Source organism: Tamandua tetradactyla, chromosome 23 (genome assembly GCF_023851605.1).
Source record: "Tamandua tetradactyla isolate mTamTet1 chromosome 23, mTamTet1.pri, whole genome shotgun sequence".
NCBI lineage: Eukaryota > Metazoa > Chordata > Mammalia > Pilosa > Myrmecophagidae > Tamandua > Tamandua tetradactyla.
The window spans coordinates 5,932,039-5,959,400 of NC_135349.1; the positions used below are offsets into that span (position 1 = coordinate 5,932,039).

Consider the following 27,362-nt stretch of genomic DNA (forward strand, 5'->3'; position numbering starts at 1 on the left):
CAACGGCGGCATCAGCCAATGGGCAGCCCGGGAAAAGGACCCCTGGGGGAGCGGCGGCGCGAATTCTACAGCGGGCGGGGAGGTGCCTTGTGCGCTGCATCCATGGAGGGAGCAGAGTCCCTGAGGTGAGGGGTTCGGCCAGTATCCTACCTCTCCGCTCTGGCGAGCTCCCTGCGTTCCAGTCCCCGGGGAAGGAGGGGGAAGGGACCGAGGCGCTCGGCCTGTGGGTGTTTGGCATTTCTGGGTTCAGGTCGGATCCCCTCTCGGCGACCTTGGTGCTGTGGGCGGGGGGTCTGGGCGCTGTGAGGTGTTGGGTTCCACCTGCTCTCAGGCAGCCTCTGTGCAGACGCCGACGGCGGGTCTGTGGGCTTGATTGGCGAGCAGGAAATCCAAACAGACTGAATTTTTGTTTCTTACTTGACTGCTTCCTCTTTCCTGCCCGAGGTGAACTTTTGGGGGACTTCAGGGAGCTTACTAATTTGCATATCGCACATTTTTTAAAAATACAGTGTGTGTACATCTCTTGGAATACGTAATTTCTGGCTATTAAATTACAACCAAATTCCAGATAGCAAGTTGAATGCACTGTTGTTGGTTCATTAGACTTGGGAACACGCGTTCGCCGTGTGCAGTTAAATGTTTTAAGTCCACTGTTAAAAGTGAGTATCGGAAATGGACCGTTAACCTATGATGTGTTGCCAAAATCAACTCATTTTTAGAACTGCCGCACATTTAAAACAAAACGAGTGAGATTCTTTGCAGGTAGAATGAAGACTGACGATATGTCTCTTTATTTTGCAAGGGAAGATCTGCTATGTTTTAGATGCTGTGGAAAATACTCAAAGATTTCTCTCTCAGGGATCCTCCAGTGATCTATTACACGCATGTTATCAATTAAACCGTTCACTAGAAATTGCTAAATTAATGAACATGTGTAATACATTCTTTAAAAAAAAATTATGAGCTACTGTATCTTGAAGGATGAATAGGAGTTTGCCAGGTAGATGAGAAGAGGGGAGCAGTGCAGACAGAGAGACTTGCATAGACAAGACAGTTTCGAAAAGAGCTTACCATATTCAGACAGATGTTCACTGTGACTGGGGTGGGACTTGGCAAAAAGAAGATTAAAGAGAATGAGAAAATAAGATAGATTGGGGCCTAATGATTGGATTTTAAACTTCCTGCACTAGGTAGTGAACACTAATAAATTTTCAAGCAGAAAACTTATTTGACCCGATTTGTGATTAAGGAGGTTAATCCTGGTGATAGCATGAATTGGATTAGGGAGAATCCAATTGGATGAATTGGATTAGAGGCAAACCAGCTATAAAATTTAAAGCAGGGATGATAACTTTGAGGGCTTTGCTAAGGCAGCCGCTGACAGCCTGGATTTGGAGTGTGGATTCAAAGGCCACTGCGAATAGTTACACAGTTGGCACCCAGCTTCCAAGATGGTTTTGACATGAGCACTGGCTTTCCCACCGTACCTGGTTTTTCAAATTGTGTGGGAAACATTGCATCCCGTTGTTGCAAAAGATGCTTGAGGCACAAGATGTGCCTCCTTCTTGTAGATCCCCCTGTAGATTTTAAATATCTATTGGATATGACGTATCTATTCAGAGATATTTTTTGACAGATTTTTTAAAGAACTGGAACGTTTATATTTATGAATATGTAAGTAGGTATGTTAATATAATAAATGAATATATTAGAACAATGAACTTAACAGAAGTGAAATCACAGTTAAAATCAGTATGGAAATAAATAGCTTCATATTTGCTTTGTTTCTTGTAATTGATTTCTTTAGTATAGAACTTGCAAATGCCATCAAACCTATTGATCGGAAGTCAGTCCATCAGATTTGTTCTGGACAAGTAGTACTGAGTCTAAGCACTGCTGTGAAAGAATTGGTAGAAAATAGTGTGGATGCTGATGCCACTAATATTGGTAAGTTTTGAGAGTTTTAAACCAAAATAAATAATCAGCTTAAGCTCTTCAGGAAATATTTGTTAGTGTAATAAGACAGGTTTTGGTACACTGATAAATTATCATTTTAAAAATATAACACCTTTTATGTGCCTAGAGCTTAGCTTGGTGTTCATAATAATAATAACAATTAACTTTTATTGAACTCTTTCTATTGCTAGGGAGGCATTGTGCTAAGAACTACAGAGGAAATACTTCATTCTGAATAATAACCTTGTGAGATAGAAATTGTTATTATCACTAGTAAAATTTGATCTGTAAAGTCTGATTTCAGAGCCAGTCTTCTTTATTGACTGTGTTAAAATTATTCATTTCAAAAGAAATAAAGAGAAAGAAACAAAGAATACTACTACTTAATCTAGGCTTGTAAAGAGCCAAAAAGGACTTTAAAAAATGAAATATTTACAAAATGGCAATAGTATGTTTACGTAAAAGTACAGTTAAACTCTTAGGTGCATTAAATAAGTTATATATATAATGTGATTATAAAAGCTTTTATCATGGGTCAATTCTTTGAGAAATAGATATTTTTAACTTTTTAGATCTGAGGCTTAAAGACTATGGGGTGGATCTCATCGAAGTTTCAGACAATGGATGTGGGGTAGAAGAAGAAAACTTTGAAGGCTTAAGTAAGTTGAATTTTCTAACTCTCTTTTTAAATATTTGGGCGGAAGTATGGTATTTTAAGTGACACTGTTTTAGAAAGCACAAATATGGCTTTGAAATCTGTTACTAGGTTTTATGTATTTAGTATCTATTTCTGTGTCACTTTAGATATATTAGACCTTATTTGACATGTCTTTTTCAGCTCTGAAACATCATACTTCTAAGATTCAAGAGTTTGCTGATCTAACTCACGTTGAAACTTTTGGCTTTCGGGGAGAAGCTCTGAGTTCACTTTGTGCACTGAGGTGATACAGTATTTTTATTGATAGACTTTATCCCTCATAAAAATCTCTCTAAAAATTCAGAAGTATGAATAGAATTATTATTGTTTACACTTTTTTATTTGAATTTCTAAATTTTGAATTCTACTTTATCTTACTGCCGATTGTGATACTTCTGAAATGTAAATTTCAATGAAAAAAGTATTTAAAAAAAAATTGTTACCCTTGTGAAAGCAGTCATTTTTCAATTTAAAAATAGCATATTTTAGGATCATTGGTTTAATTTTATTTTCAATTTTTAAGGAAAAATTTAACCAGAGCAGCTATTTAAGTTGACTGAACAGAGTCTCAGTTTTTGTAAATAACCCTTATGTACATGAACTGTAGAATCTTTTGAATCTTTTTTAAAAATTTGGTTAAAACATTAGTAATAAAATTGAAAAATAAATATTTGTTGAGGGGTGTGTGGGTAATTCAGCGGTAGAATTCTCGCCTGCCATGTGGGAGACCTGGGTTCAATTCCCAGCCTATGCACTCCCCATGTACCACCCCCCTTCCCCAGAAAAAAAAAAAGCATCAAATGGTGCTGCAATAATAGGATAGTCACATGGAAAAAGAATGAAATGTGACCCCCACCATAAAGCATACAAAAGAAAAAAAATTATTTAAGAATAAGTAAATTGTGAGATCCTTAATTTTGTATTTCAACCAAAAAATAAATATCAAAAATTTTTATCAAAGCAAAGTGTTTAAGGAACTCTTTGTCTTATTATCTAGTAAGTGCCAAATTTTTGGTTTTATGATGCCTCTTCCCCTATTTAAGTCCTTTGACTATCTTAGAGGGTGGGTCATCTGATCGTTTTTTTGTTGTTGAGACTTTTGAGAAAAAGGAAAATGAGAAAATGAATATGTGAGCTCCAACCTCTGCGAATCTGTAAATGAACATAGTGTGTCTTGTATTCTTTTACAGCGATGTCACTATTTCTACTTGTCACAAGTCTGCAAAGGTTGGGACACGATTGGTGTTTGATCACAATGGAAAGATTGTTCAGAAAACCCCCTACCCACGACCAAGAGGAACGACAGTTAGTGTGCAGCAGCTTTTTTATACACTACCTGTGCGCCATAAGGAATTTCAAAAGAATATTAAAAAGGTCCAGTAAGTTCAGAATCGCAACTATCAGGAGTCTTGATGTTTAATATACAATGTGCTAGAAGATCTCCTAAAGTGGTTACTCTTCAGTTGGCTCTCTTCCCTTAATTTTTTGAGAAGTACTTAGTTTGTTTCTTCCCATCAAAGACAACTTTAGGATAATTTACTCTTTTATTTTCCTGAAAGAATGATCAAATAGTGCTTTTGGATTCTCTTTATTTATTTGTTTTATTAACCGTAGTCCATAGTTTACATTAGTGTTCACTGTGTTGTACAGTACTGTGGTTTTTTGTTTTTGTTTTTAAATTTTGTTGTGGTAACGTATATACAATCTAAAATTTCCCCTTTTAACCACATTCACATATGTAATTCAGTGGTGTTAATTATGTTCACAATGTTGTAGTATCATCACCATCCATTACCAAACTTTTCTATCACCCCAAACAGAAACTCTGTATCTATTAAGCATCAGTGCCCCATTCCCTACCCCTTTCATTGGTCTCTGGTAACCTTAATTCTGCTTTTCTGACTCCATGAATTTACTTATTCAAGTCATTTCATTTCAGTGAGATCATCCAATATTTGACCTGTGTGTCTGACTTATTTTACTCAACCTGATGACTTCAGAGTTCGTCCATGTTGTAGCATGTATCAGATGTTCATTCCTGATTAGGCTGAATAATATTCCATTGTATGTCTGTACCACATTTTATATATGCATTCATTGGTTGAGGGACACTTGGGTTGTTTCCACCTTTTGGCAATGGTGAATAATGCTGCTGTGAAATATTGGTATACAAATATTTATTAAAGTCCCTTCTTTCACTTCTTTTGGGTATGTACGTAGAACTGGAATTACAGGTCACATGGTAAAACTAATTAGTCTCTTTGTTGATGGTTGGGTTTAAGTTGTTTCTACTTTTTCACAATTATATATTGTTTTGGTGAATGTTTTTGCAATATATCTTTGTATGCTTCTGCCAGTCTACTAAAGTGATAAATTTCTAGAGGTGGGTTTACAAGGACACAGGAAATGTACTTTTTAATTTCTCCATCAGTGGGCACAGACTTTTTATCCTGTGACCAGGGACCAAAGCCCTGGAGTTCCATTTTATAACATATTGGGAGATGCCTCTTCATGGATCATTCAATTAGGAATAGTTCCCTTATTTATAAAAAGTGATAAGAGAACTTTAAGTTGGATGGTATAATTTGAATCATGTAGTTCTTGTATGATTAATGTTGTGTCTTGTTTGTGTCTTGTAAACAGGAGTATGCCAAAATGGTTCAGGTCTTGCATGCATACTGTATCATTTCAGCAGGCATTCGTATAAGTTGCACCAACCAGGTTGGACAAGGGAAACGACAGCCTGTGGTATGCACAAGTGGAAGCGCCAGCATGAAGGAAAATATCGGATCTGTGTTTGGGCAGAAACAGGTAGTGGTTGCCAATTACATAAAAACGTTTTATTGAACAAGAAAATGTTTAAAGATGTTTCCCTTTCTTCCTTCCATCCTTCCTTCCTTCTCTGTCTTTCCTTCCCTTCCTCCCTCTCTCTCTTTAAAAAAAAAAAAAAAAAAAAAAAACGTTTTATTGCTCTAGTGATTATGGCAAGTTTCTATTGTCCTTTACTAGGAGTGATGCTTAAAGAATAAGATCCAGGAACTGATTTTTCTTCAGTATCTTTCATTAAAATTACTTTTTGTTTGAAAGCTGAAAGTTGTTATTTTATTCTTCTACTCTCTATCTGAAAGAAATACAAAGTATTACGGTCAGTGTATCGATTATGAATAGCAGGAGCTCAAATGTTTCATTGCATAATAAGTCAAAATTATAGCACTTCAAAATGAGGTTACTGAGATTCTTCACATCTTTTAGTTTTAAACATGCGAGCTTAATCAGGAAAGTAAACAAATAAAAACGCTGTTTACATCTTCCTTTCTTAAGTCAAGTTTACTTTGTCTTTATTAGGAAATAACTGTGAGTCATGGTTTCTTTTAGTTGCAAAGCCTCATTCCTTTTGTCCAGCTGCCCCCTAGTGAATCTGTTTGTGAAGAGTACGGTCTGAGCTGTTCTAATGCTCTGCATAATCTGTTTTGGTAAGTTGATTGCTGCCAAGAAAATTGCAATTGAACATTTTCTCCTGTGGGTTCTTTCTTTTTTTTTTTTAAAGCACAACTGGCCATTTTAAAGTGTACAGTTTCAAATGCCCGTTATAGGACTGTAGGCAGTATTATTTCTGACAAAGTATTTATATAGAAGACTCAGTTACTTACTTCAAACAGTACTCTGGGTACATTTGAGAGTGTTTCTTCTTGAATTGATCTTTCTAGTAAAGGCTCGGTTTAGTGAATAATTAGCATAACTTTTCAGTGATTTTTATATATAATACTTCACTTTACTGGGATCTGGCAGAAGGCAGTAGAGGCTATGTTTCCTTTAATGCGTGCCTTAACATGGTCCAGTCTAATGTCAATATTTTTTAGTATAAGAAAGAATAGACAATTTCCACAAGCAGGATTGGCCCTATGAATATTGTTTATGCTTCCTCTGGCTTTTGGGTTCTCCCTAAAAATAGAAAGAGTTTCATTTCTTTAAGTTAAGGTGTTATTCTTATGGAAATGCCAGTATCTCTGGGATGAATGTCAGATGGAACAAGCCCTTAGCAGTACTTTAGTAAATAGAAGTTTGTAAACTGACAGCAGATTTTCAGAGGGCAGGGGATATGGGCCAAGATCCTGAAGATAAGTGGTTAGACTTCTTGGATAGCCAATGGGGGCAAGTGGCAGCCAAGGATTTAACAGGGAAAATGAGGAAAGTTGAAGCAAATGAATTTTGAACCCACTGCATTGCCTGTGGTGGATTTGACTATCGGCGCTTTAGAGCATTCTGGAGGGTCTGAGTTCTTTTTATATTTATAAATCATAGATTCCATTTTATGAAACACAGATATAAATTAACTGAAATTTTAATACTTATTAGTGCATCACCAGGTGCTTTATTTTAATTCCATTTTACTTTAAGGGGATGTCATATGATATGTGTTTCTCATTCTTTTCACCCTGGAATCCTGCCTTATCATATTAACATTGACTAGTATCTCAGGTTTCATTTCACACTGTGCTCATGGTGTTGGAAGGAGTTCGACTGAGAGACAATTTTTCTTTATCAATCGACGGCCTTGTGACCCAGTAAAGGTATTCACTGTTTTTTTTTTCTTGGTGTTCTTTCTTTCTGCCTTTAACTTTTTATTTTTTTTTATTCATTATTTAATAACCTTTTCTGATACAAGCAGTTTTTGTGTAACTTTGCACTGTGGGTCAGAAATAGTGCTTAAGATTATCTCATTCAGGCGTTTTTAAAGGTTTGCTGTACAGTTTCAGTTATATATATACACACACATATGCACATATACATATACTCATTAATAATCAATATATTTATTTATTATTAAAATTGCCACTGTGGGAAGAAAGTAAACACTCCAGAGCATTAATTGTCATTTAGATTTTTTAGTATAGATTGATGTACATGTATGTTTCTGTATTTTCCCTTAACTTCTGTCCATATTCCAGGAAAACAAGTGTGCTGGTTTTTCTGCTTCAGTCTTAAGCTGATATCATCTTGATACTGTTACTTGTGTTTTTAGTAGTTCAGTTTTGACTTTGCGGCTTCAGCAACATTGTACCTCTGTTATATTTTCTGGTTTCCATTGACACTTTTACCTTTGCCAAATGTAGTTCAACTTGTAAATTTTTTTTTTTAACCTATGATATATTAGAGCAGTATTTTGATTTCTCTCTAATGCCATTTAATAATCTCAGTACAGTCATTTAAATACATTTCTATATACATATGAATGTGTTTTATGAACACTTAAAACTACCCCTATATTTAATTGAAATGTCTTCATGAACATCTTAAGAATGGGAAAATACTCAGTTTTAGTACTTGAGAAATAAAAATATGCCTCTGAGGGGCATGAGAAAACTTTAGGGTAATGTGATCATCTAGGTTTGAGGAATGGTTTCCTGGATGCATATTTATGTCAAAACTTATTAAATTATGTGCTTCAAATATGTGGGGTTTATTGTGTCTCAATAAAGCTGTTAAAAATGTATATACTTTTGATGTTTGTTTAGAGTAGTATGTTAGAATGTTGGAGGAAGGGAACATTTATTCTTTTCTAATCTTTTTTTTTTTGGTGTAGGTTTCCAGACTTGTGAATGAGGTCTATCACATGTATAATCGACACCAGTATCCGTTTGTTGTTCTTAACATTTCTGTTGATTCAGGTGGGTTCCACTGAGATTTCAGTAAAATTGGTGATTTATTCCTAAAAGAATAAAATGAAATTATAAAACTGTGCTATGACTAAAAAGAAACTTTTGTGGTAATAATTTGTTACGGAAATTTATTTTCTTACACTTTCCTGCTTTCTACTTGAAACTACGTTAGTTATATGAAGAAAAATAATGACTTTTTCATGACAATGAGGGAAGAAAGTAGAAAGATGCTGTGAAATTCTGTAAGACTAAAATGCCTTCCTTGCTTTTATAAAGAGCTCATTTCATAAGATGTATTTTCCTTTTAGTTACAAAAGTATGATTGTTCATTAGAAATAATGGCATTGTTAATATTTTGGTATCTTGCCGTTGCAGTATTTTTTTCTAGATATTGTTAAGTTATATGCATAACTTAAAATATGCATATTCCCATATCCTTTGGGACAAAAAAATGATTTCAGGTAATTTTATATCCTGTGGTTCATCCTTGGACGTGAACATTTTCTCTTCCTATGTAATTAGAAGTTATTCAGAAACATTTTAATAGCTGCATTATATTCCATAACATATATATTATATATGTATGGATATGCCTTGATTTTTAAATTCTTTTATTTTTGGGCATTTAAGTTGATGTTTTTTTAAATTATAAATACTCTACTTGTAATTAAATCTTTATCTTTGAGAATCTCCTTTAAGATAAATTCCTACGTGGACATGAATATCATTGGACAGATCATTTTCAAGGCTTTTTCTGTAGTACATTCTAATCATGTACCAATGTACAAATCTCCCACCAATTTACAAGTTTTTTTTGTTTGTTTGTTTGTTTTTGCATGGGCAGGCACTGGGAATCGAACCTGGGTCTCCAGCTTGGCAGGCGAGAACTCTGCCTGCTGACCCACCATGGCCCACCCTAGGTTTTATAATTTTTAAAGCAAATTTAATAGATGACAAAATGGTATTTCATTTCAATTTTCAGTTTTTTTAATTGTACATTTTTATGAGTTTATTTACTGTTTGTTTCTCTTTTGCAATTTACCTATGGCAATTCTTGCATGTTTTATCTATTTAAAAAATTGTTGATCTTTTCCATGTTAATTTGAAATTCAACCTAATTTAATAGTTTATGGATAGTAATCTGGATGCTGTAATTTTTTTTTTAAATTTTTTATTAATTAAAAAAATTAACAAACAAAACATTAAGATATCATTCCATTCTACATATACAATCAGTAATTCTTAATATCATCACATAGTTGTATATTCATCATTTCTTAGAACATTTGCATTGATTTAGAAAGAGAAATGAAAAGACAACAGAAAAAGAAATAAAACGATAACAGAGGAAAAAAAAAAGATTATACATACCATACCCCTTACCCCTCGCTTTGTAATATTTTTAATAGTCCTTTCGGTAAGGACAAGTGGATAAAATAGTAGAGTGAGTAAAGTTCTATAACTAAAGATTAACTTAAACATAATATCTTTTTTTTTTTTGCCTTAGAATGTGTTGATATCAATGTTACTCCAGATAAAAGGCAAATTTTACTACAAGAGGAGAAGCTTTTGTTGGCTGTCTTAAAGACCTCTTTAATAGGAATGTTTGATAGTGATGTAAATAAACTTAATGTCAGTCAGCAGCCACTGTTAAATGTTGAAGGTAAGAAGATACAAGGCTATAAATAGCTGTTAAAACTTTTAGCCGCTGTGATGCTTTCCTTATTTTTCCAAGGTAAAGTTATTCAACATGGAATACATCTTCTCTTGGTGACAGTGGATGTGACATGCTAGAAAGTATTTGGCTGCAGATTAAAGGTAACCTGGTAAAAAAGAGATGGTGTGACCCCATTGAACACATACAGATATGCACTGATACCTATCTCTGGTGATAATGGGTTCTCTAGTTTTTCTAAATTACAAACAGATGACATAATATTTTAAAATTAAGTTTTTGTTTTTGTTATTTTATTTATTTATTTATTTTTGACTATGCATTCTTAACTCCTATGTATTTTTAAGTTACTTTCTTAGTAGTTGCCGTGGGATTGCAGTTAATATTTTATAACAATCTAGTTCGGATTAATATCAGCCTAATTCAGTAGTATCCCAAAACTTTGCTTGTGTATAGCTCCATTCCCTCTCCCCCTCCTTTATGCTGTTGTTGTCATTCAGATTATATCTTTATACATGCATGGTATGTCCTGCTATCAACTCAGATTTATAGTTATTGATTAATGAACTCATCTTTTAAATCAATAGAAAAATGTTACAAATGAAAGTACATTTATATTGTTGATTATATTTATCTATTTACTTACCTTTACTGGCGTTTTTTATTTCTTCATTTGGATGTGAGTTATGGTCTAGTTTCCTTTCATTTCAGCATGAAGGACCCCCTTAAATATTTCTTACAGGGTAGATCTGTTAGTGATGAATTCTCTCAGTTTTTGTTGTCTGGGGATGTCTTAATAGTGCCTCTTTTTTTTTTTTTAGCATTTTTTTAGAGCAGTTGTAAGTTACAGAAAAATCACGCAGAAAATAGATTTCCCATGTTACAATTCACACCCCATTTGCCCTATTAACATTTAACATTAGTGTGGTACATTTGTTACAATTGCTGAAATATATATATATATATATATTTTTTTTTTAACATGGGCAGGCTCCGGGAATCGAACCCGGGTCCTCTGGCATGGCAGGGAAGCATTCTTGCCTACTGAGCCACTGTGGCCCACCCTGAAAAATATATTATTAACTGCAGTTCACAGTTTACATTAGGGTTCCCTTTTTGTCTCGTACCTCTTTTTTGTTGTTGTTGTTATAGTTTAAATTTTTATTGTGGTAACATAGATGACATAAAATTTCCCATTTAACTATCCATTATACAGTTCATTGGTGTTAATTACACTGATAATGTTATGCTCAAAACATCTATACATCTGGAAGCATCGTTGAATCAATGCCCTTCTTTTAACCATTTTGTGGGAATGTGGCATTCATGCAGAAACAAGCATGAGTGGGTGGCTCAATTAATTTTTACTGAGCGACCACATTTTTTAAATCAGTCCCATAATCAAGAGAAAGCACCCACAGAAACCCCCTCGATCTTCCTTTCAGGCTCTGACCCCTAGTGCTAACCATTTTCCTGACTTTTAACGCGATAGATTAGTTTTATCTGTTTTCATTTGTAGTCATTTAGTATATACTTTTTGTTATTGGTTTCTTTCAGTATTATATTGGTGAGATGAATCCAGGTCAGGTGAGGCAGTTCATTTATTTGTTCATTCTTATTGTATGGTATTCCATTGTAGTCACATACCACAGTTGTGGACATTTGGGTTGTTGCTAGTTTTTTTGTATTTGTATGAAGCTACCTTGAACATCCGTATGCAGGTCTCTTGGTGAGTATATGGGGCCTTACTAGTGGGAGGGACTGTGCTGGCTCACAGGGTGTGTGTATGTTTAAATTTAAGAGACTGCCAGGGAGTTTTACAAAGCAGTTGTACCGTTTTTGCTACAGTATTATTTAAGCATTCCACTTGATCTTCATTCTTACGACTACTCAGTAGTGTTCTTATTGTGGTTAAAAATATACAATATGAAATTTGCCATTTTCCCCCATTTTTAAGTATGCAATTTTGTGACATTAATTACATTCACAGTATTGTCCAGCCATCAACACTGTCTTATTTCCAACACTTTTTCAAACAGAAACTTTGAACCCATTTTTCAGTAACTCCCCCCCCCCCCCATTCTTTCTTCCTGGAAACCCCTGTAACCCCTAATTTACTTTCGGTCTCTTAGAATTTCCTTATTCTAGATATTTCATATAAGTGGAATCGTCAATACCTGTCCTTTTGTGTCTAACTACTTTACCCAGCATGTTGTCTTGAAGGTTCTCCCATGCTTCAGAACTTTGTATCAGAACTTTGTTGCTTTTTATATCTGAATAATAATGATATTCCACTGTATGGATATACCCCATTTTGTTTATCCATTCATGTGCTGATGGATACTTGGGTTGTTTTTGCCTTTGGCTATTATGGTTGTTTGTTTTTATAAGTTTACCCATTCTGTTGAGTATATAGTTGCATTATGTTATGGCTTTAAATTTATATTTATATTATGACCACTGTTGACCAATTTTCACGTTTTTTAGGCACATGGAAATCTTCTGTGGGGAGTGTCTGCTTAAGTAAAAATGTTGTATTCCATTCGGTACAGTCCCTGATATTCTCCTCCATTCATATTTACTTAGGTAACTTAATGAAAATAAATCCAGCAGAAATAGAAAAGCCTCTGCCAGAAAAGCAGGGCAATCCTGCTGTGTTAAGGACTCGAGGAGAAGATAAAAGGGCAGTGAGCATTAACAGACTGAGAGAGGCCTTTTCTCTTCATCACACAACAGAGTACAAGTCTCAGCACTTGAAATCTGGACTGAGACAGATTTCTCCAAGACAGAAGACATGTGTACCACATTCTAGCACTTCTGATCCCCTACCCGCCCAGAAGCTCATCTCTGGCAGAGGTGTGTCTTGTCCTCAGGAAGAGATGATACATCCAGACGAAGGTCCCTGCAATAGAACAGACAGGCTGGAAGTGGAGGAGGATCCGGGGCACAGCAGCACAGCCCCTAGCTCAGAGGAGGGGCTCAGCACTCCAGAGAGGGGCCAGGGCTTCAGCAGCCGCCATGCTACAAGTTCCCCTGAAGACAGATCTTTACAAGAAAATGTGAACTCTTGTGAGAAATCACCTGAAACAGAGCATCATCTTTCAGAAATAGGATGCCATTTAGAACAAAAGGATACTGAATATAAATTTAGAGTTGTGGCTCAGACGTGTGATATCTCATTGTCAAAGAGAAAGTGTTTTAAAAAGGAAAAAACTCCTTTAAATGTTGACATTCCTCAGAAGTTAACTAATACTCAGAACATAGCAGTATCTCAGGTTGATATAGCTATTAAAATTAATAAGAAAATAGTGCCTCTTGACTTTTCTATGAGTGTTTTAGCTAAACGAATGAAGCAGTTACATCAGCAAGAACAACAAAGAGAAGGTGAACAGAATTATAGAAAATTTAGGGCAAAGATTTGCCCTGGAGAAAATCAAGCAGCAGAAGATGAGCTAAGAAAAGAGATAAGGTAAAGACTTTTTTTCCTTAAGAGTATTTTGCTCACTTAACACCTTTCTTCCATGAATCAAAGGCTGAACCTTCAAGACTCTGGCTTTGCCCCTCTGGGTGTCTTTTGCTTTCTTCATTCTCACTCTGCCTTGATTGGCATTTTTTTTCTGGCTCCCCACTCCTGAGAAACCAATCCTTTGATTCCTGGTGCCTTTCTAGAAAGTCCTACCTCGGGTCTTCCCTGCATCACAGGCTCGATGTACCCCCACATGGACTCTCTTGCACTTCCCTCTCTTCTACCTCCCTCCTTTTCTCCTTCCCTACTTATAGCTCCCTCTCTCATATTCTGATTTTGGAGTCAATTTTGAATCCACAGATTCCTCATTAGCTTTGCCAATGCATCCTTGGGAAATTTTTACATATACTGTCTTTGCATTTTCTCTCATTCTCTCAAATTAATTTTCTTTAAATAGTGTTTTCACTGTGCCATTTTCTTATTTTATTTTAAAATTATTTTAAATTTTTATTTATTTTTTGTTTATGTATTTGCTATGTGAATTTTCCATTTAACCACTATCATTTGTCCAAATCAGTGACATTAATTACATTCCTAATATTTTTCCACTGTTGCCACCATCTATTGTCAAAACTCTTTCCTCAATCTAAAAGAAATTCTATTTAAGTGATAACTCCTTCCCCCATCCCTTGGTAGCCTCTAATCTACTTTCTAACTTACTAATTTGCTTGTTTTAGTAATTTCATATAAGTGAAGTATTTTCTTTTGTGTCTGGCTTATTTCACTCAATATGATGTCTTCAAGGTTCATCTATGTGGTCGCATGTGTTAGAAGTTCATTTCATTTTATGGTGGAATCATACTCCATTACGGTGGAATGCACATTTTATGTCTGCATTCATTGGTTGATGATCAATTTGGTGGCTCCTATCTTTGGGCAATTGTGAATAATGCTGCTGTGAACATCGGTATACAAATATCTATTCAAGTCCCATATGGTACCTCTATACTTAACTTTCTGAAGAACTGCCGTACTGTCTTCCGCAGTGGCTGCACCATTTTACATTCCTCCCAGCAAAGAATGAGCGTTCCTGTTTCTCCACATCTTCTCCAACCCTTGTGATTTTCTGTTTTTTAAATAATAACTATAGTAGTGGGTGTGAAATGATATTTCTTTATGGTTTTGATTTGCATTTCCCTGATGGTTAATGATGTTGAACGTCTTTTCGTGTGCTTACTGGCCATTTGTGTATCTTCTTTGGAGAGATATTTGTTCAGGTTTTTTGTCCGTTTTAAAATTAAGTTGTCTTTTTGTTGAGTTGAAGGTTTTCTTTATTCTAGATATTAAATCTTAATCAGATAATGTGATTTCCAGATATTTTCCATTGTAGGTTGCCATGTTACATTCATGATAAAGACCTTTGTTTGAGCACAACAGTCATTAATTTTGATGAGGTCTCCTTTGTCTATTTTTTCTTTTGTTGTTTGTGGTTTGGGTGTAAAATTTTAAAAAACACTGCCTAATACAAGGTCCTGAAGATGCTTCCCCGTAGCTTTTATATTTAGGTCTTTGATCCATTTTGAGTTGAATTTTGTATATGGTGTAAGGTAGGGGCGCCTATTTCTTAATTGGGTTCTTTATATATTCTGGATATTATAACCTTATCAGATTTATGGTTTTGAAATATTTTCTCCCATTCTGTAGGTTCTTTTCACTTTGATGTCTTTTTTTATTATTTAATTTTTTTTTAAATTCGAGAAGTTGTGGCGTTACAGAACAATCATGAATAGAAAACAGTATTCCCTTACACCACCCCACCATGAACACTTGCATTGGTGTGGAAAATTTGTTACAATTGGTGATAACACTTATTTTGTAATTCTGTTTTTTAGCACTTGTTACATTTGTTACGATTGATGAAAGATTATTAAAATAGAACTATAACTATTGTCTGTAGTTTATGTAGGGATATTTTACCCCCGTATTCTTGATCTATTCTTCTTATTGTTTTTTCATGGATGTCTTTATTACTCATTTACCCCATACAAGGAATGTCAGTCACAAGGTTTTTACGAACTAATGCCTTTTGAGGAACAAAAGTTTGTTAAAGTCTAACTTACGTGTTTTTTCTTTTCTTGCTCATACTGTTAGTATCATATTTAAGAATCCATTGCCTAATAAAAGGTCCTGAAGATTTTCCCTTATGTTTTCTTCCGAGAATTCATGGTTTTAGCTCTTATTTTAATTCCTTGATCCATTTTGAATTAATTTTTGTATATGGTGTGAGATAGGGGTCAAATTTCATTCTTTTGCATGTGGATATCTAGTTTTCCTATCACACCTTGTTGAAGAAATTATTCTTTCCTCATTTATTGAACTTGGCACCCTTATGGAAAATCACCTGCCCATAGATATGTTTTATTTTTGAACTCTCAATTCTATTCCATTGGTCTGTTTGTCCTTTTGCCAGTAACATATGTAAAAACATACTGTTTTTATTACTGATCTTTGTAGTAAGTTTTGAAATTGGGAAATGAGAGTCCTCTAATTTTGTTCTTCTTTTAAGATTGTTTGGCTAATCAGGTCCCCTTGTCATTCCATATGAATTGATATTTGGCTTTTCCACTTATGCAAAAAAGGCTGCAGGAATTTTGATTGGGATTGCATTGAATCTATAAACTGCTTTGGACAGTATTGAGATCTTAACAAATATTAAGTCTCCCAATCTGTGAATATTGTATGTCTCACCATTTATTTTAGGCCTTTAATTTCTTTTAGTAATATTTTGTAGTTTTCAGTATGCGAGTCTTTTACATCCTCAGTTAAATTTATTCCTAGATATTTTGTTCTTTGAGTTGCTGTTGTAAATGGAATTGTTTTCTTGATTTTTCTTTCAGATCATTCATAACTGGTGTATAGAAACACCACTGATTTTTGCGTGTTGATCTTGTACCCTGCCACTGTGTTGAATTAATTTTTTAGCTCTAGTAGCTTTTTTATGGATTCTTTGGTTTTAGCATCATGTCATCTGTGAATAGAGATCGTTTTACTTCTTCCTTTATAATATGGGTGCTATTTATTTCTTTTTCTTGCTTAATTGCTCTCGTTTGAGCTTCTAGTACTGTGTCAAATACAAGTCGTGACAGACATCCTAGTCTTATTCCAGATCTTGGGAAAGTTTTCAGTCTTTAACTGTTGAGTATAATGTTAGTTGTGGGTTTTTCAAATATGTCCTTTATCATGTTATTAGAGTTATCTTACGTTGCTTGTTTTCTGAGTGTTTTTATCAAGAAAATGTAATGTATTTTGTTAAATGCCTTTTCTGTGTTCATTAAGTTGGTTGTGTGTGGTTTTTTCCCCTTCGTTATATTTAATGTGGTACATTACATCTATTTTCCTATGTAAATCTACCTTTGCATTCCTGGAATAAACCCCAGTTAATCATGGTGTATAATCTTTTAATGTGTTATTGGATTGGATTTGCTAGTATTTTGTTGAGGATTTTGCATCTATATTCATAATGGATATTGGTCTGCAATTTTCTTGTGATATCTTTTTCTGGCCTTGGTATTAGGGTGATGTTGGCTTCATTGAATTAGTCTGGAAAGGTTCCTTCCTCTTAAATTTTTTGGGTGAGTTAGAGAAGCATTGGTGTTAATTTTTCCTTGAATGTTTGTAAAAATTCACCAGTGAAACCATCTGGTCCTGGATTTTTCTTTGTTGGAAAGTTTTTCATGACTTCTTCAATCTCTTTACTTGTTATTGGTCTGTTGAGATTTTTATTTTGTATTGAGTCAGTCTAGGTAATTTAGGTGTTTCTAGGAATTAATACATTTCTTCCAAGTTATCTCATTTGTTGATTCTCTCCATGGTTTTTGATGTTTGAAAACTTTCAAGAATTTTTCTTGGGTTTTCTTACCATTTGCTTTCCATCAGTCTAAATATTAATCAGTACCTCCAAACCTGATTTCAGCCCTTTCCTTGAAGGATTTTCAGGCTGTAGAAATGTCTCCCTGCTTTGAATTCATGGTAGTTTTGGTATACATTCCTTCTCATTTTTTATTGTAAGGTGTGTTAGAACTGGTGCATTGTCAAACCTGTGAGTTCAGGAACATTGCCTAGGTAGAATAAGGCTAAGTGAAAACGTGAAAATATACATACCTAATTCCACTTCTAGGAATTTATCTCACAAAGATACTCCCACAATTGTGCATATAAATATACGGCAATGTTCACTTAAGAATTGATTAAACAAGTTATGGTACATCTGCACAATGAATTTCCATATGGTCATTAAAAAGAATGAAATATGTATGGATCTGAAAAATGTCTAAGATAAGTGACAAAAGCTTAAGAATGAATGGGATGAAGAATGTGATTGCATTTTTGGTTTCTTAATTTTTAAAAAGTTGCTGTACAGACAAAAGTTTGGTACATCAAACATACACCAAATAGTGATGACTGATGTTATCTTTAGGGAATTAGAAGAATGAATCAATAACTATTTTGTTACCTTTAGAAAGTGGGATTATTATAGAATTTTTCTATTTTATGTTTCTCAGTTGTTTAAATATTTTAATTACATTGTTCTGTTTTATAATCAGCAAAATAATCTTTTTAAATGTCTTAAAACTAGTATATTTCTGTGTGCAGTAAAACAATGTTTGCAGAAATGGAAATCATTGGACAGTTTAACTTGGGATTTATAATAACCAAACTGAATGCAGATATCTTCATAGTGGACCAGCATGCTACAGATGAGAAATATAACTTTGAGATGCTCCAACAGCACACTGTTCTCCAGGGTCAAAGGCTGATAGCGTAAGTTATTTTCAGTGTTCAGAATTTTCATTGTTGTTTCACCCCTGAAATTTAAGATATAATAACTTAGGTGCGTGTCTGTGTATATATCATTCTTAATTCCTGCTTTTTTTTTCATAAGCAACTTTTTTACTTCTCCATCAACTTTTTATACCTTTTTACTTCATAATAGTCATAACTCGCATTTATTGAGTGCCTGTTAGGTACCAGGCACTATTAAAGCAGTTCAGATACATTTAATTCACTGAATCCTCACAAACTCGTAAGGTAGTTTAACTACCCCATTTTCAGGTGATGAAACTGAGGGGTACGCAGAGAGATTTAATAACACAATCCATGTGTTCCTTATGTATCAAGTCAATTTGCCTATTAAAAAGTGTTGGTCGCCCCGCCCCCTCGCAGGGGCTTCGGGCCCGGCGGCACCATGTTCACCAGCACAGGCTCGAGTGGGCTTTACAAGGCACCTCTGTCCAAGAGTCTTTTACTGGTCCCCAGTGCCCTATCCCTTTTACTGACCCTCCTCCTGCCACATTGTCAGAAGTTCTTCGAATATGACCTCCAAGCAGTCAAGAATGACTTCCAGATTTGGAGGTTGCTGTGTGGAAGAATAATTTGCCTTGATTTGAAAGATACTTTCTGCAGTAGTCTGCTTATTTATAATTTTAGGATATTTGAAAGAAGATATGGCATCAGAAAATTTGCATCATTTTTGCTGGGTTCTTGGGTTTTGTCAGCTCTGTTTGACTTTATCCTCGTTGAAGCTCTGCAGTATTCATTTGATATGACTGCAGCCAGTAATTTGCCTTCTGGATTCCTGGCACCTGTGTTTGCTCTGTTTGTACCATTTTACTGCTCCATTCCAAGAGTCCAAGTGGCACAAATTCTGGGCCAGTTTTCCATCACAAACAAGACATTGATATATATATTGGGACTACAGCTTTTCACCTCTGGTTCCTACATCTGGATTGTAGCCATAAGTGGACTTATTTCTGGTATCTGCTACAACAACAGTGTGTTAAAAGTTCATCAGGTGCTCTGTGTCCCCCGCTGGGTGGCAATGTTATTTTCTTGGACACTCGAACCCATATTTTCGTCTTCTGAACCCACCAACGAAGCCAGAATCGGAATGGGAGCAACAGTAGACATCCAGAGACAACAAAGAATGGAGCTGCTTGATCGTCAGCTGATGCTCTCTCAGTTTGCACAAGTGAGGTGACAAAGACAGCAGCAGGGAGGAATGATCAACTAGAATCGTCTTTTTCCTCCTTTATGTCAGCGACGAGATATAAACTATCAGGATGGTCGGCAATCTGAACAACAAGCATCTCCTCCTCTAGAGGTTTCTGAAGAACAGGTCGCCCGTCTCATGGAGATGGGATTTTCCAGAGGCGATGCTTTAGAAGCCCTGAGAGCTTCAAATAATGACCTTAACGTGGCTACCAACTTCCTACTGCGGCACTAAGGGGCCGAGGCTCTGAGGACAGTGGGCACAGTCCCCACTTGCAAATCAGCCCCTGAGGACCAGGCCTCAGGATAGCTGCGATGTTCCTGTGGGTACAGGGAGGTCCCTGCTTCCCTATCCCGAACTCCGAGATTATTACAGTGACGGTATCAAAAATAAGTATGCCATCAAATTAGCATGTATTTTCTATCTTTATTTTTTTATTGGATATTTTCCTTCATTTGGAGAATTATCACTTATCCCTAACGTGTTTAAAATACATTAAAATCGCAGATTTCTGCAAGCAGTGAAAATAACAATCTGGATGGGAAATTTCTACTGTTGTAATATTCTTCTTTTTACTATAATGCATTACCCTACACAATATTTGATCATCATAATCTTAAAGGGGAAAAGGGCAATGTCATTTCAGAAAGGGTGTGTACAATTATTTGCTAGTACTTTTTTGATCACTATTTTTTTCTGAAATTTGTTACTATGCACCAGTGGCTGTTCACACACAGACTTCCTAGGAGGGAGCAGTACCTATCTGTGGTGCACGTTATTAACCAGGCCCGTGCGCTGAGGGGGAGCAGGGAATCCAGTCCCGCTCCACTTCCTTCCAGCCCATTCCAGTCCAGGGACTTTTCCCCAGCTCCTTCTTTCTTCTGTTAGAGGTAATAATAATAATAAAGTACCTATTCAAGACTCTGGAACACTCCATGAAACTTAACTGGAATGAATTTGGCTCAGAATATCCAAAGTTAGCCACTCAAGCTAGAGGATGAAAACAGGACGGAGAGGAAACAAAGAATGGGCTTCCTGAAGCAGTACGAGGGCCCCACTGGAGTGTCCGGGGACTGGGTGTAGGTGTGCTGACCCAGTGAGGAGAAGAGAAAATATCTGAACCCGTAGTTTTGCCTGATTTTTGCCCAGGTGCAGAGCGAAACTGCCTGGCCCTTGCCGCTTGCAGCCGGCTTCTCCGGAAGTAGGTTAACCCCGGCACCTGGGCTCCAATCTGAATCGAGGTAGGGTAGAATGGATTGCAGAGTGTGGTAGTCAGGGCGCGGAACATAAGGGATGGACTGAAATGAGCAGTGAAAGATCTACACCAAGTTTATTAAGATTTAAGGAAACTGTACTTCTATTATGTTCTGCAAAATGTGCGGAAATATATCAGATTGATGCAAGTTTAGATGTGTGATACTTACAATAAAGTTTTTTAATGTGTTTAAAAAAAAAAGCAAACAAAAAAAACAAAAAACAAAAAAGTGTTGGTCACCAATTGGCCAGAAAATCCTTTAATTTTTTGATGGAGGGCAATGTGTGGTCCTTTTGTTTATAGGACCTAGAATTTATGTGTTATGTCAGCCTGCACGTAGAGCAACTTCACTGCAGAGTTGAGCATTTTTCTCTCCTTTGCCAAATTGAACATTTACACTGACCTCTTTACAAGGTGATGTGATAATATATCATATAAGCCAGGGGTCTTTTTTTTTTGTTGTTGTTGTTGTTTGACAAGGTAATAAGAAGAGGTCATGGATTTTCAATTGGGAAATTAAACGGCGTAGGAAATAAACTTAGCTCCCAGCAGAAGTAGATTGTAACATGGAGAAATGTACCACTAAAGCAGTCACTAGGCTTGGGAAATATATCTAGTTTACTGAGAACTTTATTTCTTCTCTTTCTTACGGAACACATTAATTATTATTTATTTTCTGTAGGAGAATATGGTGATATTAAGGGTATTTATAATACTGAAATACTCTTGGTCTTCTTAAAGATGGTCTTTCGTTTTTTAGCCATTTTGCATAAAAAAGGTCTCATTCTATGATGTTTGAAGTTGACCCACAGAAATCATAGGCCGCTTTGGATCCCAGATGGACCATACTTGAAGATTAAAGACCAGTGTTCCATGTTATCTTACAGAGTCCAGCATATTTTGACCCTTTCCTAACTCCTCTTCTTAATGTTCCCTCCTCTTGCTATTCTGGCCATCTTCTATTTTACCTTGATGGGCCCAGTGAATTCCTATATAGCCATTTAAGAAGTAAGTAGATCTACAGGTGTGGGTCTGGAAATCTGAGAGGTCAGTCATAGGGCGTTTGCACAACTGTTGACTCTGCCTGGAATACTTGTTTCTTCCCCCACCTCACATTGCCTAATGAGCTCCCTCTCATCTCATCTCAGTTCGAAGGTCACTTCCTCAGAGAATCCTTCTTAACTTTGACTCTCATTTGTATTTGTAATTTCTTTATATGGCTGTTTAATTAATGCCTTTCTCTTCCACTAGGTTCAAAGTTTCATGAGGGCAGAGACTGAGACTGTGTTCACAATTTTCCTGTCTTTAGCAGTGTTTCCCTTATTAAGCACTCAGTAAATAGGAGGAGAGGTGGATGGATGGATGGGTAAATGGATAAATAACATAAGCAGAGTTAAAAACAGAATAGAAAGCAAAAGTTATTCTGTTTTCAGATGCCTGTAATGGCAACCTAACTTTTCAAATTATATTTATTATAGGAATAATGATATTTTAAAGTTTTATCATTAAGGAAAGGATCCAAAATAAGACTGGGTCAGTGGGGTTGAGTTGTTATATTAAAAGAGAACTATGTGATTATGTTTCTCTATTTAGGAAAGAGCAAACTGCTTCTGCAGCTTCTTTAACTTCTAAAAACAACTTAGAAAATTAAAAGGAAATTCTCAGAAAGTTTTGTGCAGGAAGGGCACATAGCTGAATAAAGGATTATTTGCTTTGCTTTCTTTTTTTGTATGGGTACATGGCCCAGGAATCGAACCCAAACCTCCTGCACGGCAGGCGAGCAGTCTACCACTGAACCGCCTGTGCAAGCAGATGTTTGCTTTGCTTTTACATGAATTCAAAGTATCATAGTATTGTTTTAGTTTCATTTCTTCTTTATACCTAAGTATTTGACTTCAAACATGGTTTGAATCTCTTCTCTGCTTTTCAGACCTCAGACTCTGAACTTAACTGCTATCAATGAAGCTATTCTGATGGAAAATCTGGAAATATTCAGAAAGAATGGCTTTGATTTTATTATTAATGAAGATGGTAAGTTATTAATTAGGACTATAGAATCATGTCTTAGAGCTGAAAATAATCTTTGAACTTATATAGATTAGTATCCTTGTTTTAGAAGAGATAAAAGTGGTTCCAAAAAGAGGCATTTTGCTCTTTCAAATGTTAATTAAAGGTAGCATTCAAATGAAGTGGCATTTTTCAAATAATGGATTTTTTCAACATTTTGTTTATTTTAGCTCCAGTCACTGAAAGGGCTAAGTTGATTTCCTTGCCAACTAGTAAAAACTGGACTTTTGGACCCCAGGATATAGATGAGCTGATCTTTATGCTAAGCGACTGTCCTGGTGTTATGTGCCGCCCTTCTCGAGTCAGGCAGATGTTTGCCTCCAGAGCCTGCCGGAAGTCTGTAAGTATGGCAGAGGAAGCCCATGTGCCAGAGTGTGGAGGCTTTGTTCAGGCTGGTTTGACCTGAGCTGAATCTGTTCAGCTCCTGATTCCCCCATCCTTTTTTAATTCTTTCTTGATAAACAGGTTGTTTTACATACATAATTTCCAAGTTCAGTATAGCACAGCAGCTCATAATACCTTCATTACCTTTGACCTCAGACCGTAATTGTTGATCTTTCTCTACTTCATTAAGCAGCATCCTTTCTTAGAGCTTTTGTTTATCCCAGCACAATTTGCTGTTTATACACTTTGTTCATCCATGAACCTTATGGGTTATAATAACATTGGCAGGTAAAGATTTGTGGCTGCTTGGTTTATGAAGCACTGTCCAAGATTATACAGAGATCATCCAGTCAACAGGTATTTCACTGACATGGCATGTGCCAGGCATTGCTCAGCATTTGGTCAGATTGATGGAAGACGGTAGGGAAGATTGGTGACATTGGGAAATGGTAGCAGTGGTTGATGATACTGGGAGATGGTAGAAATGACCAGTGACACTGGGAGTTGGTAGCAGTGGTCAGGGACCTGGGATATGATTGATGACACTGAGAATTGGTAGCTGTAGTCACCTATCCTCGGAGGTGGTAAACATGGTTGGTGTTGAGCCCGATGTCAAAGTAAAGTAAGTGGCCAGTAGAAACTTCCAGTATGTTATTCTTCATTTAGTCATCAGGTATTCCTTGAGCCCCTGCTGAGTGCTTCACACTGTTCTGGATGCCACAAGACACAGAGCTCACAAGACAGATGAGATCTTTGCCCTTGAGATTAGATTTTAGGGGAGAGAAATAGACATAAACAAAAATAAGTAACAGTTTCAGATCACCCAGTAACTGCAATAAATAAATTAAAACAGGGACTTGGGATAGGGAATGACCACAAAAAGATGAGGTGTTCAGGGATGCTGGGTGGTCAAGGAAAGGCTGTCTGAGGAGGTGACATTTGAGCTGAGACCTGAAAGGTGAAATAGAAACCCCTTGAGTAAGAACTCTCCAAATAAAGAAAATAGGAAGTGCAAAAGCAAGAGATGTATATTTGTTTCATGTAGCTGCCATAACAGAGCACCTCAGACTTGAAACTTAAAAAACAGAAGTTTATTGTTACAGTTCTGGATGCCAGAAATCCAAAATCGAGGTGTCAGCAAGGCCTGGCCTCTTCAGCTTATGATGGTGACCGGCAATCCTTGGTGCTCGACAGTTTGTAGCTGTATCACTTCCATCCCTACCTCCCTCTGTCTTCACAAGGCCATCTTCCCTCTGTGTGTCTTGCTGTTGACCATAAGGACATTGGTCATCTGGTTTTAGGGCCCACCCTACTCCAGCATGACCTCATCTTAACTTGATTATATCTGCAAAGACCCTGTTTCCAAACAAGGTCACATTCCCAGGTTCCAGGCAGACATGAATTTGGGGGGACCCAGCTCAGGGCATTTGAGTAAAGACAGGCTCATCTTTGAGACTGGAGAAGGGTTGAGATGAGAGCAGAAGGTATCCAGAGACAGAGCTCCTGTCTCTTGTCAATTTTGTGGATTGTGGCCCGGACTTGGGGGTTTGTTGTGGTACGATGGGGGCCATTGAGGGTTTATTGTACACTGGGGGCTGTTGGAGCTTTGTCTTGTGTAGAGGAGACTGTAGGAGGTGCCACAACTGAATAAGGAAGGTGGGGAAAGAGCAGCTGCTTCTCTTATATGGAGGCAGATAGGGTTAAGAGTTCTGTTTTAGGCATGTTATATTTGAGATCCATTAGATATTCAAGTGGACATGTCTGGAAGCAGTTGTATAAATGAATTTAAGGCTCAAGGAAATGTCATGGGCAGACAGACTTTTCGGTGTAATTTACAGCAATTAAATTCAGGATTGGATGAAATTGCCCAAGGAAAGAGATTGGATAGGACAGAGAAAAAAGCCTGAGGTCTGACTTCCAGCCATAGATATTTCTTTGATAACAACCTAATATTTCTCTTCCAGTCCTGGGGTTTGTAACAGAGTTGGCACTGGAACTGACCTATTAGAATATCAGACACATTAAAATTTTGCTTCTTACTGTGACTGTTGAGACTTTGCAGCCACAGGCCGCCTCTTCTTTCCCCACCTGGCATGTGCATCAGCTCTCATGAGCACCCTTCCTGCTGCAGCTCTTTTTCCCCTGGGCACCTGTACTAACTGCTGTGCGCTTTCCTCGGTTGTACCCCCACAAGCCTCATGCTCTGGCCCCTGCCCACTTGGGCTTGAGGCCTCTGCAGTTTCTAGGCTCTGCTACCTACTTCTCTTGGGCTCCTGGCTACAGCACCCTGGTTCGTTATGGTTGGATCCATTTTCCTCCAACACGGCAAGCTCTGCTGTATACGCACCTGTAGGACTGTATCTGGCACATGGTGGGCACTCAGGTCCCCTAAGACAGAAGAAGGTAACAGGTTCAGGTTTGGCACCTCTAGCCATCTGTCCTGTTTCTCAGGGTCTCTGTGCTCCCCTGGGAGTCTGCTCATCAGTGTATATACAACAGATGGTGAGAAGTGCTGTGGAGAAAAAGCGGGACCAGGGGCTGGCGGGCAGTGGAGTAAGAGTACTACTTCATTGAGAGAAGGCAGGGATGTTTGAGCAGAAACCTGAAGGGAGGGAGGAGTGAGACCTGCAGACACCTGGGGAAAGAGTGCTCTGGGCAGATGGCACAGTGAGTACCAAGGTCCTGAAGCCAGAGCTTGCTTTTATGTGTGTGGAAGCGAGGGATGCCCATTAGCAGGGCAGGTGGGGTGGCTGTGAATCCAGGTCAGGCGATGGACTTGGGCTTCTATTTGGATAAAGGGAGAGCCCTGGAGAGGAGTGGCATGATTTAGCATAACTTTAAAAAGCCCTACTGACTGTTGCTGAATGAAGAACAGACAGGGGTGGGGGGATGGGGGAGTGGGAGGTGTGGATGGGGGGTGGCCTGAGGGGACCTGTTAGGAGGCCACTGCAGTTGCTGAGGCGGCTAGGAAGGATATAGGTAGTGGTGGAGGTGCCGGGTGCGGTGGGATCCTGGGTGGGTCTGGTTAGCGTTTCTAGTGAAAATGCAGCCCCTGTGAAGGAGCCAGGGGGGCACTGGACTTAAAAAAAAAAAGATGGAGATAATAGAAGGTGGGGTTATATTAGGGAAGCTTTTTAAGGAATGTTTTGAATTGTGTTCAGCCTTGTTTTAGAGGAAAGTGCATCTGAAGAGTTGCTCTTCTGAAAAAAGAAAAAGCAACAGTTAAACTTTGTGCCTTGTACTCAGGTGATGATCGGAACTGCTCTAAATGTAAATGAGATGAAGAGGCTCATTGCCCACATGGGCGAGATGGACCACCCCTGGAACTGCCCCCACGGGAGGCCGACTCTGCGGCACCTGGCCAACCTGGACGTCATTGCCCAAAACTGACCAGACTTCTCATGTGATAGAATTAGAGGTTTTACTGCACATTTTTTCTGTTTTGAAAGTAACCAATTTTTTGTTTGAAAGTTAGCCTGTTCCTTTCTAAAAAATGATTCAGATCCATTTAAAAACGATCTTCAGAGACTTTTCAAACCCAATGGGGCATTGCTAACAAAACATTTTTTTATGCATTTAAATGTGTGTGTGTATATGTATAGTCGACATATTTTATAAAAATGAGAGCACTTTGGGAGTTATTCAGGCCTCTGCTCTGGCTGTATGTTTTTAGTCTGTAACTTTTAGCTTTTAGTGATGATTTAATTTGTATTAGTTGAACCAATTTCATGAATGTAAAATTATGGTCCTTTTGGATTAATGTTTCTCAATCCTGAAGCACCTTAAATTTTAAAAAGTAATAATCAGAAAACCTAAGGGAGATGTGCTGTCTGCTGGAAGAACATGACTTGGTGGGACCAGGTTAGGTTTTAAAATATTCCCTGGTGTAGCTGGGGTAGCAAAGGCCTGTTCTAGGCAAGGATAAATAAAAAAATTCGAGTTTTCTGTAACTTTAGTGCTGTGATTTCTAATTACTGGCCCCAGCCGGGACAGGAGATCTAATTCCTGTCCATCTTGTCAAGTATTTTTCATGGAGTCTTGTCCCATGTAAACTGTGCCAAAATTGAAATATAAAGTGCCCTCTGTGAGTCCCAGCAGTGGTTGGTGTATAGTGACAAGTGCAGGCCACCCCATTCCTCTTGCTCCCATCCCA

At 37.1% G+C, this 27,362-nt stretch overlaps 1 protein-coding gene and 1 pseudogene across 3 annotated transcripts; both read left to right on the plus strand.

Annotated features, from left to right (window-relative positions):
• Positions 1-3: 3 nt before the first annotated feature.
• PMS2 (PMS1 homolog 2, mismatch repair system component) lies at positions 4-27,159 on the plus strand. Of its 3 annotated transcripts, XM_077140578.1 has the most exons (15): positions 4-125; positions 1,808-1,947; positions 2,529-2,615; positions 2,795-2,897; positions 3,844-4,027; positions 5,297-5,464; positions 6,029-6,126; positions 7,125-7,224; positions 8,238-8,322; positions 9,821-9,976; positions 12,575-13,457; positions 18,108-18,275; positions 22,689-22,789; positions 22,996-23,165; positions 26,456-27,159. In XM_077140578.1, exons 1-15 carry the CDS (start codon positions 19-21, stop codon positions 26,597-26,599), a joined length of 2,694 nt encoding a protein of 897 aa, XP_076996693.1. In that variant the 5' UTR covers positions 4-18; the 3' UTR covers positions 26,600-27,159. The 3 variants fall into 3 exon arrangements, with proteins under 3 accessions (XP_076996693.1, XP_076996694.1, XP_076996695.1); XM_077140579.1 differs by lacking the exons at positions 4-125; positions 1,808-1,947; positions 2,529-2,615; positions 2,795-2,897 and having other exon boundaries at positions 3,920-4,032; XM_077140580.1 differs by lacking the exons at positions 4-125; positions 1,808-1,947; positions 2,529-2,615; positions 2,795-2,897; positions 3,844-4,027 and having other exon boundaries at positions 5,351-5,464; positions 7,133-7,224.
• Positions 18,390-19,828, plus strand: LOC143666952 (ubiquitin-associated domain-containing protein 2 pseudogene; annotated as a pseudogene).
• Positions 27,160-27,362: the final 203 nt, after the last annotated feature.